This window comes from Electrophorus electricus, chromosome 8 (genome assembly GCF_041902795.1).
Source record: "Electrophorus electricus isolate QZ-2024a chromosome 8, ASM4190279v1, whole genome shotgun sequence".
In the NCBI taxonomy this organism is placed as follows: domain Eukaryota; kingdom Metazoa; phylum Chordata; class Actinopteri; order Gymnotiformes; family Gymnotidae; genus Electrophorus; species Electrophorus electricus.
This window is the reverse complement of record NC_137504.1, coordinates 3850001-3876293: the sequence shown is the minus strand read 5'-3', so window position 1 is coordinate 3876293 and position 26293 is coordinate 3850001. Positions and strand designations below refer to the sequence as shown.

The 26293-nt window shown below is 44.8% G+C and overlaps 1 protein-coding gene across 2 annotated transcripts in view; it reads right to left on the bottom strand.

The window, feature by feature from the left end:
- rxraa (retinoid X receptor, alpha a) overlaps positions 1-19677 on the bottom strand; it is a 109907-nt gene extending 90230 nt beyond the window's left edge. The window contains exon 1 of one of the 2 annotated variants that reach the window (XM_081720261.1): positions 19420-19677. In XM_081720261.1, the coding sequence (XP_081576387.1) occupies positions 19420-19450 (31 nt within the window). In that variant the 5' untranslated portion in view covers positions 19451-19677. The remainder of the gene's footprint in view (positions 1-19419) is intronic. The other variant, XM_081720262.1, reaches the window with a different exon arrangement.
- Between the last annotated feature and the right edge of the window lie 6616 nt (positions 19678-26293).

Genomic DNA, 26293 nt, shown 5'->3' with positions numbered 1-26293 from the left:
ATTCATTTAGTTCCATAACAGCGGCTTGGGGCTCGCGGACATAACAAGACACAGAGAGGCTTTCATCAAAACCTCTCATTGCTGCTGGTCCTCCAGGCTGCCCATGACGACTGCTGGACACATACCAACGACTGACCTGACTTAAAAAAAACAAAACAAAACACACGGGCTCACTCAATGCAACAATGTGGTAATTATGTTTGCATTGTTTTGAATAGGAGCACTGGTCTCCAGAGAAGATTAAAAGGTTTCTTTCTGGCTTGTTGGTTATGCTGCAGAATTTAAAAAAAATGTTTTTTTTTTTCAGATTTTCCCCTTTCAGTAACCAAAGGAAAAAATGAAGAAGAAAAACAATGTTTACCTGTTTCTCTGTTGTAAGATACAAAGAGTAAACACCAATGAGATTGGCCTTGTGCCAGTATATCAAAGGAGAAGGCAGTATATAATGGCACTTCATCTATTTAGGACAGAGAAGGAAGTGCGAGTCTAAATTTGGAAGTAAGCTCATTCGTAATGAGGCAGAGCAGCGTTTGGTCACATGTGGTGGTTGCGAGTCTACAAGGGCCACACAGTAAGTCACTCCGCCTGTCTCTCGTTCAACCCATGACCCTGCTCGAGCCTGAGGGCAAACTGGGCAGGAAAGAAAAAAAAAGAAACCATAAACACCCTCCACGTGGCCTCACGAAGCCCTGGAGAAGTGACCTTTCACTTACGCCTTTCCCGCGTCTGCCTTGCCTGTCCTCCGTACACCATGCTAAAGAGCACAATTACACGATGTGGACAAAAGTATTGGGAATCCTACACATTACAGCTGCAGGAGTTTTTATGACGTCCCATTCTAAATCCACAGGCATTAATATGGGGTCAGTTCCATAATATAACAGCGTCCACTCTTCTGGGAAGGCTTTCTGTAAGATTTTGGTGTGTCTGTGGGAATTTTTGCCCATTCATCCAGAAGAGCGTTTGGGAGGTCAGACACTGACGTGCTCGTAATCTCCATTCTAGTTTGTCCCAAAGCTGTTCGATGGGGTTGAGGTCAGGGCTCTTTGAGGGCCAATCAAGTTCTTCAACACCAAACTCCTCCAACCATGCCTTCATGGGTCTTGCTTTGTATGCTGAGGCACAGTGATGCTGGAGCAGAAAAGAGTCTTCTCCAAATGGTTCCCACAAGGTTGGAAGCTCACAATTGTCCAAAATGTCCTGGTATGCTGAAGCATTAAGACTTTTCTTCACTGGAACTAAGGCCTTACAACCCCATAACATATTCCATCCTCCACCAAAGTTTTGGGATTACAATTGGCACAAAGCAGTCGGGCAAGTAACGTTCTCCTGGCATCCTCCAAACCCAGACCCGTCCATCAGACTGCCAGACAGAGAAGCTTGATTTGTCAATCCACTGCGCATCTCCACTGCTCCAGAGTCCAGTGGCTTGGCATTGTGCTTGGTGAGGTAAGGTTTGCACGCAGCTGCACGGCCATGGAAGCCCGTGACATGAAGCTCCCGGCGCAGCATTGCTGACTGTTATACCCTGTGCACCTCGGCGCTCGGCGACCCCGCTCTGTAACCTTACGTGGTCTGATATTTGCTGCAGCCCCTAAATGCTTCCACTTTTCAATAATACCGCTCATAGTTTGTGGATTGCGGCAAATTTAGGAGGGAAGAACAGTTTAAACAGCCCATTCTTTCGCAAACGTTTGGGAAGGCAGACTGCATGGCATGTATGGGTGAAGCACACGTTGGAGAAGACACAGGGCCTCCTACCCTGGTTTTCTTGTCACATGCTGTGCTGACAAAAAGTAAAATTAAAATTAAAAATACAATGTGAACAAGATGTGCACGTGGCCGGTGAGCTGAGTTTTTTTTTTTTCAAATTTAACGTACCTTGCTTTGCCTTGAGCGCAGCAAACCTGACTCTGGCTCCTATACTGAACTGTCACTTAGTGTGAACTGGAAACTGGTTTACAGCTACAACTCATCAGGGAGTGGGCAGAGGAAAACTGCAGCAGTGCTCAGACCGAGCAAACCGTGCCACGCAGCCTGGCGCTGCCACTGAGGCTGGGAATGCGGACGATGTGTAACAGTGACATTTGCACATTGCGAGACGCCAGTGTCCTATAAAGTTTCTTTTGCATACGTGTTGATCTGGAGTAACCATCGTGACTGCGAAAGGGGAACAGTCATTCTCGACCTAGCATATTTATTTTCGATATATAAAGTTGTCTCGGACAGAAAAACGCTGGTGTGCTATACTGCCTGATCCCAGTGCACTGGTGACTATGTGGGAGATTCAGTCTCTCCGCGTGAGCTGGGAAACTCCTCACGTTGCTTGGAGTGCCTAAGAAAGCTGCAGCCACGTGGAGTTTGGTGTGCGCCAGGTAAGCAGAACGCCGCAGCTTTTAAGGTTAAAGTGGGACTCGATTACTGATGAAGAAGATGATGAGGATGATGATGGCCTATTCCTAAACGCCAACCACAACTGACATTCACTTGTCTGCTTGACATACCCCTGCCCCTGTGCATGAGTCTTCTGCTCATAATAATATCATGACGAATGCATCTGTCGGCTTGTCCAAAAAAAATACGACTTTAAACAGCTTAACATTTTCTCTCAAGCATTTTCAGCTTTTCCTTCCTCTATTTATCTTGCTGTCTTATAATAAATGGTCCTCTGAAACAATGCAGGTCCTCTGAAACAGTGCACTGTCAGCACCTCCTGGGCGTGGGTGTGTTGGATGTTGTAAGTGTTACTACAGGTTGGCCGTGATCAGCAAGTGAGAGGCTGGAGAATCGTGTGTTGCACCACATTAATACGAATGCTGCATGCAGTGGTTTCACTTCACCCTCCCCGTAAAGTGAGACAAACAATTCATCCAGCAGACAGCAACGTGAACTAATTCTGTCTTTCGTTCGACGTGATGACTCAAACCGCCCCCTCTACCCCACCACCGCATCACACCTTGCTTTGGCATCCAGGACCCAAAAATCATTCTGGGTTTGTTTGGGGTTTTTTTTTTCACACAGAATAATTTTATATCAAACAATACAGTAGCAGGCCATTAACCTTTTGTTGTTGGTGGGACTATTGCAGCACACTATGAAAGTCACCTTTACACCATTTGAGCCGAGACTGCACCACAAGCACACAAGTTGGTACCTGTAAACACTTTTGACCTTTGTGCATTCTTGTGGCATTTCCATACACATATTTTCAGCAAAGAGCAGATGAGACAGTCTAACGACATGGCTGGCCAACTTCCTGTTTTCTATGGTAAGGCAAGCTGCTCGATTGCTAGGTAAGCCACACGGGCAAAGGTAGAGGACGCCTTTTCTTTCCAAATCACAATAAAGCTCAGCAGCGGTCTGGGGGTAAGCAGAGTAGCATTTGGCTTGGGTACCGAACACCTGTGAGCGCCAAGAGAGAGCCAGAAACCATGCGGGCGCACAAATAAACAGTCTCCGAGGAGAAACAGCCGGGATGAAGGTCTAACAATCATTTATTATTGTTTTTACTTTCACACAGGGCTCACTTGCACTGTTTTGACGCGCCCCTTCATTTTGAATGGTACCGTCTGAGTAGGAGACGGGGTTCAGGTTCGCCACAACCACAGTATGAAAGTCTGTGCCCATTGTCTCCTCTCCTTTTGAATCAAACACGGGAGAATGAAACGCACACCTCTCGGTGCTCAGCCACACTTTCTGTCTGGCAATGGTAGCGAATTTCTCGTCAGTACATCTACAGAGGTGCATTTCCACCTGGGTTTCACTCTGGGTGTTGCAATCTACCCGTGGTTCCCACTCGCGCAGCATACTAGCATACATATTACTGGTACAAACCACCTGATGCATGACGTTTAGAGGACGGCAGTAATTTACAGGTATTGCATGTATAGATATATAAAACACACAAAACAAAAACAATACAATACAATACATTTACAATACAAGTGATTAGTGCAAAGAGGTCCTTAATAATCTGGCCGTCCTTTTCTATCCATGACTGCACTCAGAGTTAAAGGTTAAAAGGAACTTATAAGGTCACTATGGTTTTTGGGGTTTTTTTTTGTTTGTTTGTTTTTTGCTTTTATTTTACAAGTCTCTCCCTCAGAGGCCGTTTGCGATACATCACCAGATTGTGACGAGTAGAGAGCTAAATGCCATAAATGTAAATGTAAATGTAGAGAGGGGATCCGAAATACACAGCACCACAGAAAGCTGCACTTGTGGGTGTGGAGCTTCAGACACAGCTCGCAGAGAATGCAGCACCACGGTGCCACCTCCTTAATGCGGGAGGAAGCCAGCAGAACTACAGCCATTTCTGTGTCCAAAACTTTGTCAGAGCATGCGAATGACAGAATGTAATGCAGATTTCTCAAAGAATCTGTTCCCGGATTTGCGGTTTTGCCATCACCTACACGATTCTGTTGGTCTCGTCCCGTTAAACGATTCTAGTTATTTTATGGAACATTATGGCATGTGACGTGTGATTGTTAAGATCTGAATTATATGCTCTCATGTCATATGCTTAATCTATTGTGTTATCTGAGCATCTGTGGTCAGAACTTCCTGCAGGTGTTTGAGGTGTAAGCCATGCATCGGTTTAATGTGCTGAAGGCTGAGGCTTTCCTCGGCAACACAGTAATAGGCAATTAGTTTCATTTTTGTGTAGGTTCCTAGACTTTCAGAATAGACTCACTTTATTGATTTTGTGTAAGAAAAATGAAATTTATTGTTTCAGAGCTTTCAATTTGGTGAACAATTAAGGATGTTTGGGTAATCAAAACATCCTTAATCTTTATGTATTTTTGGCTACTTTTGCACGTTCCAAACTTTGCTATGATGAAAATGAGCAAATGTACTTTCATTTGTGCTTGTTGTAGTGTGTACATGAATGCCTTAAGGCTGAATTAGGTTTCTGTTTCATATAAATGCAGAATAATGAATAATGTAGACACGGGCAAAGCTGTTGGCCTGAGAGAAAGCAGAAAAGAGGCACAGAGAAATGGATATCAGATCTTTGTCAAAAAACAGTCCACACACGGAAGATTTCCTGTGTGATACTAATATTTTTCACACTGCGGTGGACTGAAAAGGACTCTTGAGCATACCGAGTGACAGTCTAATTCAACCCATTACTGCAGCAGCGCTGCTTAGCTAACTAGCTCCCCACTCTCTCTGTTTTGTCGATATGAAATATAAAGCCGACGCTATTTTTACTCTCCTGCCTTACGCTGCCCTGAATATCTGGGTCTAGGCAGAGGGCAACTGAGTTAGAAAGACATCAATTTATTTAAAACCGGTTCTTTTCTCTTTTTTTGCTTGTGGTGTTGAGGAGGAAGAAAGGGAGGTTTCAGTTAAGGTAGTGGAGTGTAAAATGTTGGTAGCAGGTGGTGGGAGGTGAACAAGGTAAGAGAAGTGGCCCTCCATATCGCAGTCAATAACGTGACATGTTGCCTCTGAAACCCGGTCTGTACATAGACACTCCTCAGAATTAACGTCTGCATGCTGTATTCCTGTTATCTTTTTGTAGGTTTGTGGTACAGGACTGTTTTACTTCAAACAATTACAATTTTGAACAGTGTCACTAACCAGATCTGAGACAGACGCTCGCAGATGTGAAAAATAGCTTTGCTATTATTTGTAAGCACACAGTGCGGGTTCGGGGTGATATAACAAACAGAGGTTAGTATCCAGATAGCGGTCCGATAGAGCAACAAACAAAGCAGGTTAGCGACAAGGCAGAAACGATAACCCAAAGACAGACAGAGATAACACTCGGCACGCACGTACATGACGTGCCAATACTTCGCAAAGAAGACAGAGAACTGGATAGGTATGAATAGACAGAACTAACGAGACACAGGCAAGAATGATCAGTAATATGGGGACGCAGATCTGATGAGTGTGATGATTGGTGCGTCCAGAAGGAGTGACATGATAGGAGGCAACAGATGAATGCTGGGAGTTGGAGTTTGGGCTAGGGAGCACGACAAATAGGTGCGTTTAGATTAAAAAATATATGGTGCAACTAGCTTTTAAGATTTTGCACTAGCTACTTTTCGAATAAAAATGTATTTTCTTTCCTTTAGTTCAGCTGCAAAAGAAAACATTTCTGTAGGTTATTACTGGAACTCTGGGAAATTAGCCAAAGGTTTCTCTCAGCCTGTGATTGATGATATCTTTGTCAAAAGCAGAACAAAAAAGACAACTGTGGCTAGTTTTAATGGCATTTATCTTCCTCCAACCATTACAAGATGTCACCTGAGATAATGTCCACATATAATAGTGGTTTGCAGCCCTTGATGTTTGGTGTTTTCATAAAGAAGGCTCACTGTAGCAGTCCTGAAATCAAAAGTCTGCATTTAGCAGATTAGTCTTGGGTTATGTGTATTCAGTGGTCAGATGCTGGGCAGAGCTCGAGGTCTCGCTTATCGAGCTCATATCAAATTCAGAGGCCCAGATTAGGCAGATGGTGTTTGCAGCTCATTCTGAACGATTCAGAACAAGCCTTTCAAAACACTGGAAAACAGCTTTGCCAATCTTCTCTTTTCCAAAACGGTTCCGTAACTCTTGAGATTTTCCTTTGTTCTTCTTTTTCATTCTCTTTCTAAATTTTTTTCTCTCTGTTTCTGTAACAACTGAGTGTTTCTGAGCAGAGTTCGTATCTGTGAGTCATCCTTAGTATCTAATATTCACTCTCCTACTCTCCTTTTGGCGCCCACGTGTCTGACATCGGCGAGGCCACCTCGGCCCTTCCTCCGAAAGCAGCACTCTGACTCATGATTATGAATATGACGTCTGATTCTTTCCACTCTCCATTCCCCTTTTCAACAGCATCAAATATTTGACTAAATATCCTCAAAATATTTTCCATCAAAACATTCACCCACATCCCACAGACTGAACTCTAGAGGGAACTGGTTCTTTTTTTTTCATAAGGATTCCAAGCTACAAAGTTTTTTAAAAAGAGAGCTTAAAAAATAATCAGTTTTTACATTTTATTTCAACATATGGTAGAAATAATTTCTAGGTTTGGTTAGACTAAACTGGTGAATCTGCTAAAAGGACTAAGACCAGTATTAGCCATTGTCCCATGCACAATACTTTACTGTCAACAGAAGATCACACTATACTCCTGGTTAAGTTATTATCTTGCTGGTTAGAATTCTGTTTTTTGAGGCCATCCCAGCAAGCCATTCAGAGCCTCTGCTTCATTTCTGCATTATTCTTAGGAATAATGAAGGAAACGCACAGTAATGAAAATACGCACAGTTATGCATATCCAATATGAACAGACAAGCCGTATCCAGTCATTACTGCACTTACAGGCTCGGGTAGCCTATTTTAGACTCATCTCTGCTGAACAAAAATTACAAGCTCTTATTATTAACTTGCCTCCAAGATCCTCAAAAGTCTGCATTTTTCTTTCTTTTAAAACTTCTCTTGAACACAGAGAAGACACAGTTTTAGATCCAATGCTAACCCCATTTGAACTATGAAACTCCTGGCTGGGTTCGGGTTTCATTTTTTATTTATTTAGTTAATTTCATTGTGATTATGTCATTTTAATACATTTTAATACATTTAATTTGTGTAGGAGTAGCTGAGGCACTCTCAGTGTGTACCTTAGCTAAGGATATATGAGAAATGTTCTACAGCATTTGACATAAAATATAAAACTCACTAAAATTTAAAACTCACAGAAAAGGGTTTTACTTTGAACCACTGTTCATAAAGAATGGGGTTAGTGTTCAACACTTGACAACATTCAAGGCCAACATTAGGTTAGAAGAAAAAACGATTTTCTCCTCTCTGATCCAAAGAGAATTAAGAAAGAAAAAAAAGAATTCTGATTTTAAAAAAAGCAAATGGATGATATGTCAATATTATAGCTGCAGATGTCTCAGACGGCGTTGCTTCTTTAATCTCATGAGGACAGACGAATATTTTGAAGGCACTACAGAGTTAACTGCAAAATTTCAACATGGGTGAAAAACATCCTACATAGTTTTATTGTGTAAGTATTTTCTTTAGAATTTTACACAACGAATGATGTGCCATGTCACTTAAAACAGGGAGAAAAAGAAACATTCAAGGCTACTCGGCAATAAGGTATTTCAGACCTGGGTGCAAACAAATTGTCTAATAACTAAATTATGCCTTCCATGTTTACACTAGAAGCACCTAGAAATGGATAGCTCTTATTTATGTACCACATGTTTAACTGGTACAAGCCTTCCATAGCTCAGTTCACCTGCTCCCACTGGGAATCTGGGTACATCTCCTGGGCCAGTGTGCTGCCCCTCCGTCCGGAGTCTGAAGGCCAAGTTGAGGAACACCAGCTCCCTGCAAGAAGACTCCAGGGTCACCATTTGTCTCCATAACCCCCTGATGTAAACGATGCGCAGGCCCACCTGCTCCAGCCAATCACGGGGCTGATAGGTGGCTGGTGCTCCTATGGATCCTACCAGGACTGCCCACTGGGAAGGAGGCAATTAGAGCCTGGGGGAGACCCATAAATCTCCATAAATGTCACCCAGACTCTCTGCTCCCCTGTGGAACTTGTGCACCACAGCCATCCGAGCTCATGCCGCTGGGGACCAGGCGGCACTACAGGGACACCTTGGCCTTTAATCGTAAAAGTCCCACTTCATGGGAAAGCTGGTGAGTTGGACAGTACTGGGGAACTCTGGAAAGTATGGGGCATGGGAGGGAGAGGCAGACGACATAGAAGCACAAGAGACAGGAGACATAGCAGTCATAACAGCTACAAGAGCTCTCGGCTTTAAGAGGCAAACCTGAACCCAGAAGACCATTCTTAAGAACAATATTAAGCTCCCCCACCCCCACTTTAGTTTTCATATATCTGAAAACAAGACGTTACACAGAATGTCATCGTGCTATGGCTTTAAAAGCAGAAAGACGTACTGTTTCATTAGTGAAATTGCTAGCAGTGTCGCTGGGTTTCTGGGCGGCCTCTGGCTGCCGACGGAGCAGAGAGGACGTGCACCAGGCACATCCTTCCTGCTTAGGAAGGGTCTGCTTCCTTTTTCTCATCAGATGCTAAAGGATGTGATCGCCGCTGTCACATTGCAGGCACGGACTTAATGACGACTGGCAGATGCGGCTCAAAAAACACGGACCTTGCAAATCTTCACAGGAGCAGCAAGTTTCCCATTCTACAGACAAACATCACGCGATAATAAAACACTGCATTTCTCTAACTGCTGTATTAAATGCATAGACTACATACAGTTGATCTAGACTGTAATGAATCATACCAAGTACATATATAATATGTCGTGTCACACGCCAACATCGCAACTTCCAGTGATCCACCATGTGGAGACCTTATTCTGCCATTACTGCTTAACAGTGGCACCTTCCCCTTCAACACTCATCTCGACAAAATCACAAACCATGGCCACACACCCACAGTCTCACATTAGTGGCACATGTTTGAAATATGTTGCAGTAAGTGTGTGTGTGTGTGAGTGTGACAGGAAGTTCCTGTTCTCCACTGACTCACTCACACATGCCTTCCTTTCTGTCACTAGCAGCAGTGGTGAGAAAGATGGCAGCCTGTCGTATTTCCCTCTTTTTCCTCGTAAGCCGAGGTGGCACACGCAACTCCTCTTCCTCCCGTGCTCTTCCCCCTCGCTTCATGCCACCATATCGCTTTACTGGATCGCCAGATTTGCGAGAGCCGCGGAGGGGCCAAGGCGCTCGCCCCGTGACTTTTTTACCTTTTGAACTGACAGGCCCGTCTCCCCCCCTACGCGGCCCGAGAAGGCCTGCTGTCGTTTGCACCTCCCATTTCGCAGGACGGAGTGTGAGCCCCGGAGTGGGCCGGCGGGCTGGTGAAAGTGAGCCGGCAGCCCCATGGGGAAGCGGAGAAGTGTGGCAGCGTATTTGTGGAGAGCCTCATCAAAATTTCACGACTGAGTAATTGGTTTGTATCTGTAACAGTTACTCTGCCATCAATAATGGCCACGCGAGCTTGGGTATGGTTACGTGGCTGGGTGCCTGGTGTGTGTGTGTGTGTGTGTGTGTGTGTGTGTGTGTGTGTGTGTGTGTGTGTGTGTGTGTGTGTGTGTGTGTGTGTGTGTGTGTGTGTGTGTGGTGGGCAGGCCTCCCAGGTAGAGTTACAGTTACACTATCAGCTGAATAGGAGCGCCATGATGTTGAACAAGTATTTATGCAACGCGAGGTCACTGCAACATCCTAACGAGATGAGGCGAGAATAGACACGGTGATCGAGAAGACACATTGCCTGCATTATTATGTAATTCAGCTAACTGAGAAAAATAGGACAGACGAAATCACAGAAATCAGCTTTAGATGTGTATATTCAGCTTTATTCTGGAGGGTTTATGAGCTGATATTGTATTTAAAATAATTCAGAGGTGTTCTGAGGTGTCCTCATATGGACATAATGTGGACAAATGAATGGACACAGCTAACAGTATATTAACAAGCAACTAACACACAGTAAGTTAACCTTTGTACTTCTCAAAATGCTACGATACTGTGCGTGGAGTGTGTGAACACAAAACTGCTCTTCAGGAAGAAAAACTTCTGGCTTTCTTTAAGGGATGACGGTAGTGTGATGTATGCTCTGCACTCTAGAACAGGAGGTCCAAAGAAGTTTAGATCTCGTGACTGAGGAAGTCATAGAAGCCATCTCACATATTCCTGCCGTTCACGAAAACCGCCCTTCAACTTCTTTAGCAGTGTGAATTGGGGCTGACTCAGTTCTGTGGTAACTTTCTGAGGCCGTAGTTTTGTGGTTTTAACTATACTGTTAAGCATCTATCAATTCCTGCAGACGCCAGTGATTCTCTCTGCCTGTGCTATGGGTCCAGGTTCGACCTACACTTTCAACTGTGGTTTCTTGTGACATTTGAGTATTTCATGTGACATTAAAGCATTTGAGTAGTTCTGGAACAACTCTGTTGACATGTGTTGCACTGTTTTGAAAACTCACATGTCAAAGTGTTGATCATCAATGCTGTTTTACAGCAGAGCCGCTAACGGTAACACACTCAACTTAATATGACTAATCTCACTGCCTCTGTAATTCTGCTTCCACGCGTAAGGCTCCTTTATATGCTGTTTGCATTCTCTTGCTCAACACGGTCACTACTCATGCGGTAAGCTGAAGTAGGAGCTTTCTGCAGTAAGTTCTCTACTTGCTCCTGTCTTATCCATTCTCACAGCACAATGACTTTTTCAGTAGGAAGTTTCTTCTTCAACTGCAAAACACAGCCTTTAATAGAATACACTCACAAACACACACACCCTTTTTAAGAACACTAGTCTCAGTTCTTTAACCTGATGCTTGTGTTTCTGATTCTGCTCTGAACAGGCTCTGCGGAAAGTGCTTAAACTCGCTAAAACTGAAAAGCACACTCCCCTTCAGTAACTTTTATTCCCTTGTGAAACTCGGCTCCCTCTTTGCTTCTAAAGTTCTCACTCTGAACCTCTCTCGGTGAAACACTAAACCCGCAGACCAGAGAGAGACGTCTTTATGAAGTCGTCTTCCCTGCACATTCCCTGCTTCGCCGTGCGATCAGACACGGGCAACATCAGACTGCCAGCTTGCATCGGGACGAGTGGCTGTGGCAGACTGCGCGGGCACGCCCTGCTGGATTCATGGAAGGAGCAGAGAGCGGCCTAAGAGGGAGAGGTCAGGGACGTCTCACTGTGGAGACGTGGGCACTGGAGATGGAGAAAATAAGCCGGCTGGGATGCTCTAGCCGAAGCCCTCCGCTGCCCGTCAACCTGCCTGCTTTTCTCCGAGTCCCCTCCCTACCTGAGCAGAGAAACCCAGCTGCAGGACCTCTGTCTGACCCCTCAGCTGGGAGTTTACAGCCCCGACCTCAGTGTGTGTGTGTGTGTGTGTGTGTGTGTGTGTGTGTGTAACATGGGACTAAGCTTTAAAGCTAGGGATCATTTCCATCGTGGCAGCTGTCTGCGCAGTAAACAGATCTAGTGTGCGGCTCACCTGAGAGAGCTGGGGCGGAACTCTATAAGACCTTCTCGAATGTCCCGCCTTTTCCACTGCCACTGGCACTGGGGTATGGCTAGGAGACAAGGAGCCAGGGGCCCAGGGAATGGAGAGCACGGTGATACCCGGGCATGCTCTCATGCACACGCAATCCTTGACTAAGCCTCCACGGACTGGTTACCACGATGGCACTGTTTTTGTGGCAATTTGCCTGGCAACGTTTAAACAAATGAAAGATATTAGGTCTGTGTTCTGAGCATATTAATGCACTACTGCACAAGTTAACGTGGCAACCAAACTGAAATTCACGCGTCTGTGGTGTGTGACCACACGTGCATTTCCTTTTTGGTTTTTTTGGGTTTTTTTTTTCATTATGCCATTTTAAAACGCACTGCAAAGCCGTAAAGTGTGTAGGCCCACAGCACGGCCTCCATCTGTGGCCCACAGCATGCACTGACGACAGCACGCGGGAAAGCAGAGATGTGCTACGTGGTAGGACTGACGTGGCCGTTTGTCATGTGCAAGTCTGAAAGGGACTGTATCATCCATGTCCAAGAATGAAAGCTGTCAGTTTGGGTTCCTTTCTTTTCTTTCATCTCCTGACACTGTCACAAAGCCTTGCGTCAGACCGCAAGTTTAAGTTCTCGGTTTTATTTTATTTTGTTTTTTAGGGCGCCTCATTTCCTCTGAGCGCGCATCGAGCCTCTCTAATGGAAGACAGACAGAACGGGTCTAGAACAGCAAACAGCGCCTTTCTGTTGGCAGAATCCAGCCTGCCGCAGAGGGGAGAGAAAGGAACAGGTCAGCAGAACGGTATCGCCGTATCTGGAGTGACGCTTCTGTGTCAGTTATCCAACGCTTCTCATCCTTCGTGTTCAGTTGTCCAAGCAGAAGAGCTCTGGGCCTCTCTCTCTCTCTCTCTCTCTCTCTCTCTCTCTCTCTCTCTCTCTCTCTCTCTCTCTCTCTCTCTCTCTCTCTCTCTCCCTCCCTCCCTCCCATCTTGCTGCCATTCCAGCAGGAGACTCCATAAGGCTGTAACACTGAGATGTCAAACCAAACAGACAGTCACTAGGATCTGCCAGGGCCAAGCAAACTGCGGTTGTTGGATTAATTAGTGATAATGATTCACTCCTGCGAAGAAAGAGACACTCACTGCTTTACCACAAGCACTCACTGACGGACTGACGATCTTCCTCTACCACGCAACCTTTTTTCAAGAGCAGCTATGGAAACAGATTTTAATTTGTAACAGTGATCATTTTGCCATGTAGATGATAGAGCATGCAAACACATTAACCGCTTTCACGCGGTTAACCCCTTCCTCTTCGGCTCATGCAGCTCATACACAACACAAGCAGAGTGAGCAGGTAGAGTTTACTGTGACATAAAAACATGCCAGGGCCGCGCGATCCCAGCTGTCCAACCCCCCAAAGAGTTACGGGACAGGTAACTGCGAAACAAAACAAAAGCCCTTGATGAACTTTAAAAATGTTTAAAGTTCAGGTGGGTGGCCCATTCCTCAGAGCTGGCTCACACACACACCCCTGTACAGTGAATCCCCTGTCTTCACTCATCTGTCTCAGTTAGGTCACGGCCAAACAAGATTGTCACCATTATTGCTATTGATCTCAGGCAGTTAGGATAGATTTACCACTCCCTGCTGTGCCCGGCTGCTTCATGTCTATCATGGCCAGAGAGTTCTCCACCCTTGAGCCACATCTGGAGCTTCTGACGACTCTGTGCACATGTGGGTGTGTGTTCGGCTGTGGACGGGCAGGAGGCTGTGTGTCTGTGTATATTTGTGTGTTTGGATCAGCACACTCCAGTCTCTTGGGACCATTTCCTATCTGTTGCTTTTGTGTTTGGATTGTGCTGTGCCTCACACAAAGGATTAAATTCAGAAACGTGTCCCCAGATCGCACAGGGTGATGAAGTAATAAGTGCACTTCTGACTTATCACATGAGCTGCATTTTGACCAACGTGCATATCTGTGTTGTCCCAGTCCTGTCTGGGACCTCCCATCGCTAAGTCAAGGGCCCGCTTTTCACATCAGCTTGGTTTACCACCTGTTCAGTGGGCTGTGGAGCCAGACAATGTACATCCCCTCGAAGGGAAGTGACAGAGAACAACATTTTGTGTTTGTGTGTGTGTCTGTGTGTGTGTGTGTGTGTGTGTGTGTTCATTGCATCACAAAGATGCTAAAGACATTAGCAAATGACTCTTTAAAAAAAATCCCAAACTAACTGAAAACACGCTGTAAAAACACCCTCAAACCATTTGTGAGAGAACACACATGCGTGTTTATGAAACCTCAAAGCTTTCGATTTAGCAATACATGTTGTGGTAGACATAAACAACCAACACTAACTATGATTGTTTTCACAAGATTCTGTCTAGTTTTGCAATGCTTGAGCAATTCTGCCAGATGGGCTTCATCATTTCTCAGCTATGCACCATTTATCCAGGCTCATGGCTTTGTGAAGATCAGGCTTTTTGTGCAAAGAATTGCGCTAATTAAGAAATAATCTTACATGCTTTCACCTTAGACATGAATGAGAGTGGTTTAAATGAAGCGTCACCAGATAACAAAATTTCGTCACCTATCCCCGTGAGACCCAGCTTTGTTTTGTTTTATTTTGGTAATGATGATCGGGTGTAAATGTACTGACTGTTTTCTGGTATCAAAAATATTTTTGCGGATGCGGGAGAAGGTAAGTTTTGTGGAGAACACTGTCAGACAGTCTCATCCTGGAAATGTGTACAAAATGCAAACTGATGGAACTGCATCAACTGACAAATTTGTACCAACGTGAGAAATCAAAAAGCTTCCGAATTCAGCCACACACCCCGCGTACACCCACCTGCAACACTTTAAAAGTGTAAAGGTTTGAACTCCAACCTGAAAGTAGACGGTGACAGGGCTTCCTTAGTCTGCTGCTGGCCATCCCACTGGGTCCATTTTTAGGTCCAAATAATCACTGATATGATATTAAACATTAGGATCATAATATAGCAGAGCCCGTCTTCACATCAGAATGATCAATATGAAAATGTCTGCACTGAAAACACTACCAAATGTGCATCAAGGGAACATATTAGACAAAATGACAGATGGAGATCTTTTTCGTTATTGAATATTTTCAGATAGCAATTCTACTGTCCCTTGATGGTGAGTGGAAACCTCTTAATAAGAAGCCTAGGCCAACCCAACATCCACAAGACACGCTGGAAGAGCCACCGCAAGGCACGATGGACCCACACTCATCCAGCCATTTTTCTACTGTGATATAAAACCAGCATTGCAGCCATGGACTGTTACTCTTCCTTTTGCTTTGTAAACTGCGCTGAAAGTGGAAGTCCTTTTGCTTTTTTTTTCCCTCCCTTGGAGAATATTTTGTGTTCTGTTTAAACAGCGCAGCCTTTGTGTCGTGCCGGAGAACGTTTTCAGCTCTGCAGTGGGAAAGGAGTGTGATCAAGAAAACCTCATTTGGAAGTCACTGCAAATCAGGTACCGCGTGTGCTCGGTGATGCTGGACATGACGCCATCTGCAGAGCGCGTTGAGCAAAGCCAGCCATGCCAGCTCGTTAGCCCTGGCCGGGAGCGTGGGCTCCATTCGTCCACCACTGCCAAGATACTACCTCAGCGCAAGCGACATTTACCAAACCTTTACCAGCACACGAGCAACAGCAGGTTTTCACAGCTCTAGACAGGCAGCTCCTGACATAAACTAAGTAAGAAGCCTGGAAGTCTTACTGTAATAATTACTCAGGGTTACTTCCAAGGTATAAACAATGCTGTAAGACATTGTATAAACCAAAGCTTAAATCAACAGTAATCAATATTTAATCAATAAACCAAATAATACCATTTTCATAAAAAAGAACAAAGCTGGTAATGTGACACGGTGCGTCATTATAAAGCAACACAAGGCCCGAGAGGCAGGGCCCACAGACCTCTGAGCAGCACTGTGAGTACTCAGTAAGACCACGCCTCTGGCTGAGTTCAGCTGACGTGTTAATGTGTGTTTTTCGCGGCACTGCTGCATGGTAGAGGTGGCTGGGTGTGTAGGTTGGCACGAGCTTGTAGGTGGCTGGGTGTGTAGGTCGGCTGTGGGATCTCCTCCCAGTTCATTTCAGTAAGGGCATGCAGATGGTTGTCACAGCCTATTATAGTCACATATTCAGGCAATCAACAGACTAGAGACATGTCAGTGGAGAGGGGAGGAAAACAGACAGAGAGAGAGAGAGAGAGAGAGAGAGAATGTGTCAAAGATATGGACAAAGTTCCTCGTCATGGTGAGATTGGAAGAACAACTAGAAAAGGAATTCTAAACAACTGCATTGTTTATAAGCTTCTCTTATGTTACGATTATGTCACAGATCCAGAACATGTGTAATGTTAATTACATGACATTTTTATGGCACAGTTCTTTAGCACCAGTCGATGAGACTCCGTAAAACAGCACTGTAGAACAATGCAGAAAACCAAGCTGTTTCAAGAAAATGTGCCTACGGCTGCCAGAACCCTAAGCTATCGTTTACTAGACACGCTAAAGAGACGTGGATGAATTGCTAGAGTTGAAGTGTCATGGTTGGTCGGTCGGCTAGCAGGAAGGACACGCCCATTCCTGCTAAGGATCACACCCCTTACCTGCCCTGCTAACAGCCTCCTGATTACTGATTACGTGCACCTGTCCCTTAATTACCTTCTGCCTTATTTAAACCCACAGATCCCAGGAGACGGGGCCGCACGTTAGTAGGCCTTCGACATCACGTCAAGATGAGTCACTGCGTTACCTTGAGAAGACTAGTACTTCTGTACTGTGTGTTTTGTTAAATGCTTCCATCGTTGAGAACCCGATGGATAATAAAGAGAGCTTTTTCGCATCCCTGCCTCTCGCTTTCTCTCAGCCACCAACGTTACATGAAGCATGTCGTTAAAGGTATTGCTTTCACAAAACTGCTTAAAAGCTCATTTTTCACATCAAAATTCCAAATGTCATTGCTTTCTGCACTCCTCATGCTTAATTAGTACTTAATTGATACTTAATTAATACTTAGTGGTCATACATAATTATGTATGACCATTAAGCATTAATTAATTAAATAATTTGTCCAAGTGACTGGAAAAGTAAAAGTGAGCTAATTAGAATCACTGTCCCAAAAACAGAAAATGTGGTCCATCTGTCTGAGGGAATACTAAAACAGAGGGAACTAAACCTGCAGTATCTCATGTACAAAAATTCATTCCATAATACATGTATTTACAAAAGAGGAATCACAGTACCTTAACTACAAGATTCATCTTATTGTATCTAGTTATGTTAAAAATTCTGTCAAAAAATGTATAATATAATTTTTATTACCAAGTTTTCTTTAAAAAAATTTGAGCTTCTAAAGGGCTATTAACATTCAATATCAAAACATAACATTTGATAACTCCATTACTTTTTGTCATTGGGAGCTTCACTGTAACATCTGCATATGTTTATTTAGAGAAAGGTTGTTTGTTAACCCTACAGAGCAGACCCTGTAGAGCAGACCATGTAGAGCACTAACCTAGAGCCTGCAGCACTGAACTTAAGAGGCCTGAGATAGAAGAACACACACATCAGTACAGGCGGTGTGGAGCTAAGAGGGGCCAACACAGGAGGAAGGGGGAGTAACACTCTGCTATGCTGCAGTACGGTGGACTGAGACTCTTTTTCCATTACTTAGTCACAGTCAATACACGGATAGGGTCCAAGGGTGTGTCCCGGGTGCTCGCTTCCTCACTGGGAGATTTTGAGGTCTCATTGAAGATGGATCCCTGGGCAAGAGCCTGAAGTGATCCTTTTTTTTCCTGCTTCCAGTGGCGCTGCTTAGAAGTCTGTGAAGTGCACTGAAACGGTGAAAGAAAAAGGGTGTGTAGGATAAAAAGTTTGCTGAAGTGGCGTAGCACAGGCTAACTGCAATAAAATATAACTCATAAAAAATCGCCATATCCACAGGCTCGGATATCATAAGTAAGCTTTGAATATTTTTGTGAAAGGTTTTTAGGACATAAATTCAGGATATATATTCACTGAATGAATATTCTTTTCACTCACACACACACACACACACACACACACCCACACACACCCTTCCTCCTCTCAGCTTTTATGCATTGCAAAGTCACTAGTATCTTCGACCCCCAGCAGCCTCTGCTTCGCTGCATATCCAATGGGAGGTTGGAATGACTGAACCACCGTGACACGTGGCAGGTGGCTTCCCACCGCTAACACGTCCAAGGCCTCACCTCATCATCATCATCATCATCTCCATCTCCATCTCCAACTTCATTGTCTCAATCATCTCAATCTGGTCTGTTCCCTCCATGGATACAGGCCAAGTGAAAGGTCTCACATGCAGTCTCACACCTGCATATGACCTTGATGGCAACATAATAATCGTTTATCGTCCCAAGAACAGGGTAGGTGAAATAAAGGTGACCGTGTGGAACAGTAACTCAGCACGCGCAGTCAGATGCGCTGAGGTAATGACAGAGCATGTGAAGATACACACAAGAGGGCCGATAGAGGACTCACAACCACCCCAGAAAACACACTCCGGCTTTTGCAACAGCAGTGGCCTACATTCCGGCAGTGTGTGCCAGCCCCGTTGCAAAATCAATACTCCAAAGCCCTGCTTGACAAACACACCAATGCTTCCCAGTGGTATGAGGTCTCCGCAGCCTGCCAAACCGATGTCAGACGTAAATTTATGTGTTAGATTTAATTTAGCAATTTCTTCCCCATTCCCCTCTCTGCCCCTACCCTCTCCATCTCTCTTTTGTCCTGACTGATGAAATCCATGGGCTAAGTATGGAAACGGAGCCAAACAGCTCCGGCTTTCGGCGCAGCCAACACAAGTAATGGTCAGGATCATGCTGTCCTTGCAGCAAACGCTAAACTGCTACTCACTTCTCTAGTGATGGGATGAATACTGCCCTACATTAGCAGCTACGCGTGTGGATCCCAAGAAACAAAAACGCATATGAGAGGGCATTTATCACTGAGATATGATTGTGCAGATGTCAGCATTAGCCTTTAGTTCACTGGATCTGCACTGTTACAAGATTCATATCTACCTTTAAACTTCATGATAATGCAAATGCACCGTAGCTAATGCCTTTAGTGTCTGCTCAACTGGAGAACGTAAAAATATACCTTTCTATTTTAAAAGCCTATCAGGCATGGTTAGTCAGTATTTATTTGCTCTGTAATTAATTAATTGCAATGAATCACTCAACTGTGCCTGTGCCTACACTTAGCACCACTGAAACAGTGATGCTTTTAATGTATATAGAGACAACCAGATCCTAATACCCAAACACAATGCAAGGAATATTTCCCACTTACTGAAGGGAAAAGTCTTGTTATGGACTTACCCATGTGGAGGTCTAGGTAGAAGGGCTCCATGGAAGGATGCTGAAGGGATGCTGCCAGTTGTCACGGTGACAAATAGGGGTCTGATCAGATGGCCGTTACCACTCAGAAAGAAGCTCTTCCCTTCTCCCATATACCGAGTGCAGGACAGAGCGAATGAGATTCTTTCAGTCTGCACAAAAACGCACTGTTCCTGTGTGCTGCTTTTTCTTCTTCTTCTTCTCCTCTTGTTTAAAGAATAGACTGTCCCTTGTTGCAGATCAATCTGTCGAGAAGTCCGCATTCTCACTGAATTGGGAAATCCTGGCTTTCTTCCACTGCAGAGCTATGGAGAGCGTTGCAGGACCCATGTTCACATCCAGACTTTCCCATGGCAGGGGCACCTTCAAGGACAATGGTACTAAAGCTTGGATTGTTGTTGTTGTCGTTGTTGTTGTTGTTTCTGTTGAGTTTGCCTTACAAAAATAGGGCTTCACGTCCGCATCTCACGCAAACAGGAACGTACGTTAAATAAGGCCCTTCTTATGGGCTCTGGCTACATTTAAACATACAGTGAATATACTCTGAACACATACAGAAGTTAAGAACCGAAGCAAACAGATTACTGCCGATGTCCAACGGAAGGTGTTTTTAAGTGTGTTTTTAAGCTCTTTGAGTACCACATGGGACAGTGGAGATCTCTGCAGTTCTTAAAATCTAATATTGTAATGAAGCCTCAAGAAATTGCCTATGCAGGAGGTACCCACTCATTTACATACTGTACCGTATAATGTTTCAGTCCTAAAGGGGAAAAAGTACAGAGAACAAGAACAGAAACTGATTTATATGCTAATAGACTGATACACTGATTTCCAGAATTTCAACCTATTTTACTGTAATGTTAAAAAAAAAAAAAAAAAAAAAAAAAAAAGTGTTTTTATTTTAAACTCATTAAAAGTGACACATTTTCCTTAATGGTTGAGCAAAAAAAAAAAAAAAATCTGCAGGAACTAATTTTGCACAAGCGATTTTACTACTTTTACACAGGTGATTTTATTATGCGTAACAGTACATACAAACTACAGTTTCTATATATATTTTCAAACCGACAGTTCATTTAAGTCAAGTACATGCCTGGAAGAATATCTCATTTTAAAGGAAGAAAATGACCAGTGGCGGGAATTTTTTTTTTTTTACACCAGCCATCAATTCAGAAAAGTACTCAATAGTACCCATAACAGAGTACATTTACCGCATAATATTTCAATCTGCAAATGAGGCAGTTAAGCAAAGCTCCTTGGTCTGGCCATCTAATCAAGCAGGAGGCAGGGATGGTTCGGGCAGAGCCATCGGGTCAGCGCCGGCATGTCAGGCATCACTCAGATCTCCACGGCCATGGCATCTGTGGGGGGGGGTGATCGCCAGTGTGAAGGCACTAACCACAGCAGTAATAAGACTGCCCTGCCTCACAGCTGAGCTAAAAAGTGACATCCAGGTGAAGAAAGACCTGCTGAGGTGTCCATCGTTCTGGCATGAGAGAAAAGGAAGGAAATGTCTTTAGAAGCGAGGGTGCTGTGCTTCATTTGATATCTTATACGAATTAACAGCACAAAACATTTGCAAAGCCGTTTCGAGACAACAGCGGTTAAAAAGTGCTATAGAAATACTTTTTGAAGGCCTTAGTCACCATCATTATGGATGTTGGAAAACGCTTGGTGGTGTAAGAGGTAAGATCCATGCGTCGCTGGCGGCGCCGAACACGCACGAACGGTACCAGTGGGTCTGGGTATGGCCTTAATCGCTGGAGAGGCCAGATTGGATTTTACAGGTCAGGAAGTGATTGGCTGCGTGAGCGCAATGCAGTGGATAAATATAAGGAGATTAACGCTGTACTTGCTGCTGGCATAGTGCATCCAGCCCACATGGGCCTGGTGGCACTGGGCGTGAATTAACGATGTCAGCAGGGCCGGACACGGCCTTAGACACCAGGGAGGCCAGCATGAGTTTCCGTTTGAAGAGTGCTTTGAAAGTGCGCTTGGAAGGAGGTGGGGCTGGGATGCTAGACCTCAAAGTTGAGCCTTCTGGAGGCATCATGGGCTGAATTCAGTGAAACACTGATGAAGGGAGGTGCCTAGCTGAAGAGCTTGTGATGTTGTGGGTTCTGGTATGAAGTGAGTGGGCTGGCCTTGTGTGAAGCTCTGACGGTTTAGCACAAGATATTTGACATCTTATCCTGTGTAGAATTATAAGTGATGGTGATAATATTTAATTTGAATTATATTACATTTGTTAACTGCATCTTGTTTGATGTGTATAGATAATTGCTTGATAGGTAGTTTATTATGTGATAAGTATAGTTTTGTTGCTAATATTTTAATATTAATACTTTTAAATGAATTGGAATTGGAAGGATGTAATTTTTACTAATGTTTACTCCTTCCAAACCAAGTTTGTGTTCCTTCAAAATGTTAGATGACAGTTCCATTTTAATTCACCCGTAATTTCATAAAGAAGTGTAGAGCAGTGAATTTTATGCCTTGTACCAAGTCAATGGACTTTAGTATTATACAGAGGCTGCTATTTTTGGACTTATGCTATTAGAACAGAGCCAGCATCCCTGGTTTCATTTCAGTTCTAGCTCTGGCTTTTTTAAGGGCTACAGATTAGGTGCACATGTCTTGCAGATTTTTTTGTTTATTTGTTTGAGAGATTTTTTTTGCACTTCACGTTCAACCTGTTGAGAAAAAAACAACGTAGAAGCCTGGATCTTACGGACATTTTTAACATATTTTGTACGTATATATGAAACTTGACAGTCTCCAAGTAAATGTTCAATGAGCTGAACGCAAATGAAACCAAACTTAAAAGTGCAATGACAAGAACTAAATAAGCCAGTGCAACACACAATGACCGGCAAGGTCGTACACACAAAGGCCGGCTTATAAAGAGGACAGCGTAACGACGTGACAACCCCCAGGTGGTGTGGACGATGAGCCAGAACACACACCACCTTAGGGAGGTGTGTGAGGAAGAAAGACAACAGCAACTGAACTAAAACACACGCCGCGTTCTCAACCGACGCGGCAATCAGCAGGGAGAGAGAACGTTATGTTGTCCTTTTATTCATTTTCATATCAAATGGCAGAAGAACCCCCTTAAGCACCCAGACCCAGAACGTCACTTTGCATAACTCTGTTAAGACACCATCCTACTTGCAACAGAACCCAAACTTGCACGGGCAGGAGGACAGACATACTGCCGAACAGGCAGAACGGCAGGAAGAACTTAAGAAGGAGGAAAGAAAGAACGAATGAAGGAGAGATAAACAAAGATTGGTACGAGTGCTCCTACGCGGATTGAAATGCTGGGCTCGGAGAGGACGGAGCCCTGTTAGTGGGCCCCCCAGGACACACGTCACGTGGGCTGGGGTGAGTGGGTTTCGGGGGATATCCGAGACACTGTGTAAACAAATCGCAGCGCAGAATCTGACACTGTGGCCCCCTCGAGTGCTGCTGTTGTTCCCTGCTGGGGAGGCATTTTTCCTGCTAAGAGCTGTTGTCACTGCTAAGGGGAAATAAATGAGCAGCAACACTTTGATTTGTAAAATGTCTTTTCGTCCCTTGTTCTTTTAAATGCCCCAAGTCTGCACTTATTGCCTCCCCGAACAACAGCCCAGGACTGCGAGCGGAGGTGTGAAGATATCAACGGTGTTGTTTGAGTCCAATGTCAACTTGCAGTTATAGACGTGTCAAATACTGCACAGGTGCAATTTGGCGAATGGGAACAGCCAGCCTTGGGGCCGAGCCCCGGGACCGAGCCCCGGGACCGGGCCCCAGGCATTGGGCCTCAGGGACATGGAGCTGCTTTAGGGTGGCTTTTCCTTCCAGCTCCGGGGTAGAAGCACATTCCCCGCTAGGTGGACAGGACACCAAAATGCGGATTCCTTTGTGTTTGTGCTTTTATGTTTTCTGCACTGGAAAGTGTGAAGAGCAAGGGGGATCTATTCAGATCTGGCCTCCTGGAGGGATGGATGTTTGAGAAAGACACTATTGTGGGCCTTGTGACAGAAATCTTCCCTAGAGAGAAACACTGAGTGAGAGAGAGAGAGTGAGAGAGAGAGAGAGAGAGAGAGAGAGAGAGAGAGAGAGAGAGTGAAAGTGAGAGAGAAAGAGGAAGACGGAGGGACGGTGGAGGGGGGAAGAAACCACATCTGTTTTCACTCAAAACAACAAGCCCCAACACTGTAGGCAGCTAGAGTCTGTTATTAAAGGGTTTCTCCAGTCTACCCAGGGACGGCCCACATCGGCACTCTCAGCCGCTCTTTCACGAGTGGTTGCTTATTGAGTGTGATAAATACAGATGTGGAATTTCAATCCGTCATTTTTGTCAGCTTGCCCAAACTAAAAAAAAAAAAAAGCAAAAAAAAAAAGCCCTGCCACCCATTGGTCCTAACTAGGGAGACTTGGGAGTTCATTAAGATACTAGGTAGGAATTCATTTGTTTCCAAATTTAAGACTTTAGAAGTCTTGGAATGTAATCTTTGAATTGGAATCTGTCATCTATAAGTGCCGTGAATGTTTCTCAAAATGTTATGTGTGTGTGTGTGTGTGTGTGTTTGTGTGCGAGTGTGTGTGTGTGTGTGTGTGTGTGTGTGTGTGTGCGAGTGTGTGTGTGTGTGTGTGTGTGTGCGAGTGAGTGTGTGTGTGTGTGTGTGTGTACTTTCGTCCTCATGCTGCCTACTTCAATTAAATCAGTGCATGGCTTGCGCTGCAAACAGGACAGGAGCCCGCTGTCCTCGTGTAGAGGCGGAGCTCTGTACACGGCGAGCACTAGGTGGGCGGAGCTTGCTGTCCTTGATCACCTCCAGCTCGGAGGTGGATCACGGGCAACAGCAGGCACTTCCTGCTGTCTCCAGGTGTCCTGATGAGTGAAGTGAATGTGAAACATATAACAAAGTGTGAACTGAACAGTTGCTATATACCTGGAGTGCACTGAGCGTTCACACTGTCGCCCGTTATGACTTATTTTGTCATGAATTGTATTTTACTTATTACAATTAACAATGAATGCACACTGAGTGCTTGTCCCTTCACTAATATAAATAAAAATGCGTTGAACATCTTGTGAAGGAATCTGAGCGGAATACCTTTGATGACTGAAGAAGAGAGAAAAAGGCATGATGTTTTGACAGGTTTCGCATTGGTGCACCTGGCATGCTGCCGTGACACCGCAATCCGGCTGAAAGAAAAAGACACGGCCAGGGATGAAATTTCATGTTCGACCCAGCCCGAGGACAGGCTCTGCGTCTCCGGTTTCCTCTCTGTCCACTGCCAATGGGACCAGTGGTGTCTGTCATGCCCCTTTATGCCATATAAGTAAATGTGAGTGCACGCGTCGGCGTGCGCTGGGCGTGGGCCTTGGGGGCCATCGCCGTCTGCCGCTCCTGCCCTGGAGCTTCTTGGCATGGCTGGCGGAGCAGCACACGGGACGAACAGACACGGGACATCAAAGAGAAGAGCGGCCAGCAGCCCCAAAGCAGCTTTAGAGGAGGGCCTTCCAGCAACGCTGCTTCATTCTGGTCTCCCAGCAGTGGAGAGCAGTAAAAACTGCAGTGGTACATCAGAGGAGCAGAGAGTGGAAACTGGAGCCTAGACGCTGACTTGCGTGTGGATAAACAAATGTCTTCATGACTGAGAGAAATGATTCCAGATCACGGATTCCAAACCCTTTCTGTCCTGCTTTTCATTTTGTAGCAAATTGTTCCGGCAGCCGAACAAATCTGAGTTACGATCACGACCTCCCACCCCGAACACTGTAAATCAGCAAGACAACGCTACTTTCTCCTCCTTCTGTCTTGACCACAAATGAAAACACACACACACACACACACACACACACACACGCGCGCGCGCGCGCACACACACCTCAGTGCTATACCACCACGTGATGACCTCAGTCCATGTAGGTTGTGTGAACTTTCTACCCCTTTCCTTACCCTACGGAGAGCTCTCTTCCTGAGATGGATGGCCTCACCTTGCTGAGTTACCACGTCTCATCTATTACACCGTTTAGCTACGCCTGTGACCCTCCTTAAGGAGACAGATGCCTCCAACCTCAAGGACGGGGCACTAATGACGGCCAGGCCCAGGTGACAGCAAGACGACAGGCATCCTACCTGATCGGAACCACTAGATGAGGGATGTGACTCGGCTTGGGTCCCATGCCAAGGCTGGCACTCGGACCTCTCCAGTGGAACCGGAGCAAGTAATTCCTCACCGGTGAAACTGGAAGGTGTGGGCTCCAGTGCAGCGGCGTAATCGTCGCTTATGGCCTGAAAAATGTGGGTGGCTTTGGTCCTCACTTAATAACAGCGTTTATTCACTTCAATCCGCAAGGTTAACACATAGGAGGAGCTCTGGAGGAGAGAGAAAATGACAGAGAAAATGATAGAGACGAACTCATTAGCACTGGTAGGTGCTGCGTGAAGAAAAATCTCCTATTAAATTCTACCCACCTAATGGGAAAATAAAAATTAGCTCTTAATAAAAGGCGTAAGAGAGAGGAAAGGGGGGTTCTGTCAGCCCAAAAAGACTGTCCAGTCTATCAGTTTATCAGTCCAGTCTAGCAATTGTCTGGTCTATCAGTTTATCAGTCCAGTCTAGCAATTGTCCAGTTTATAAAAGCAATAATCTTTCAAAACCTCCAGACTGCAGCTTTACTACTTGTGGGCTGTTAGTATTAAATTATTATAATATAACATAATACGATTATATCTCTATTATATTATATTGCAACTATTATATAATCAGGTTCCTCCAAAATAAATGTATATATATATATAGTTACGCCACCCGACACACATACAAACTACAATACTCATCACGCAGTTAGTCTCCA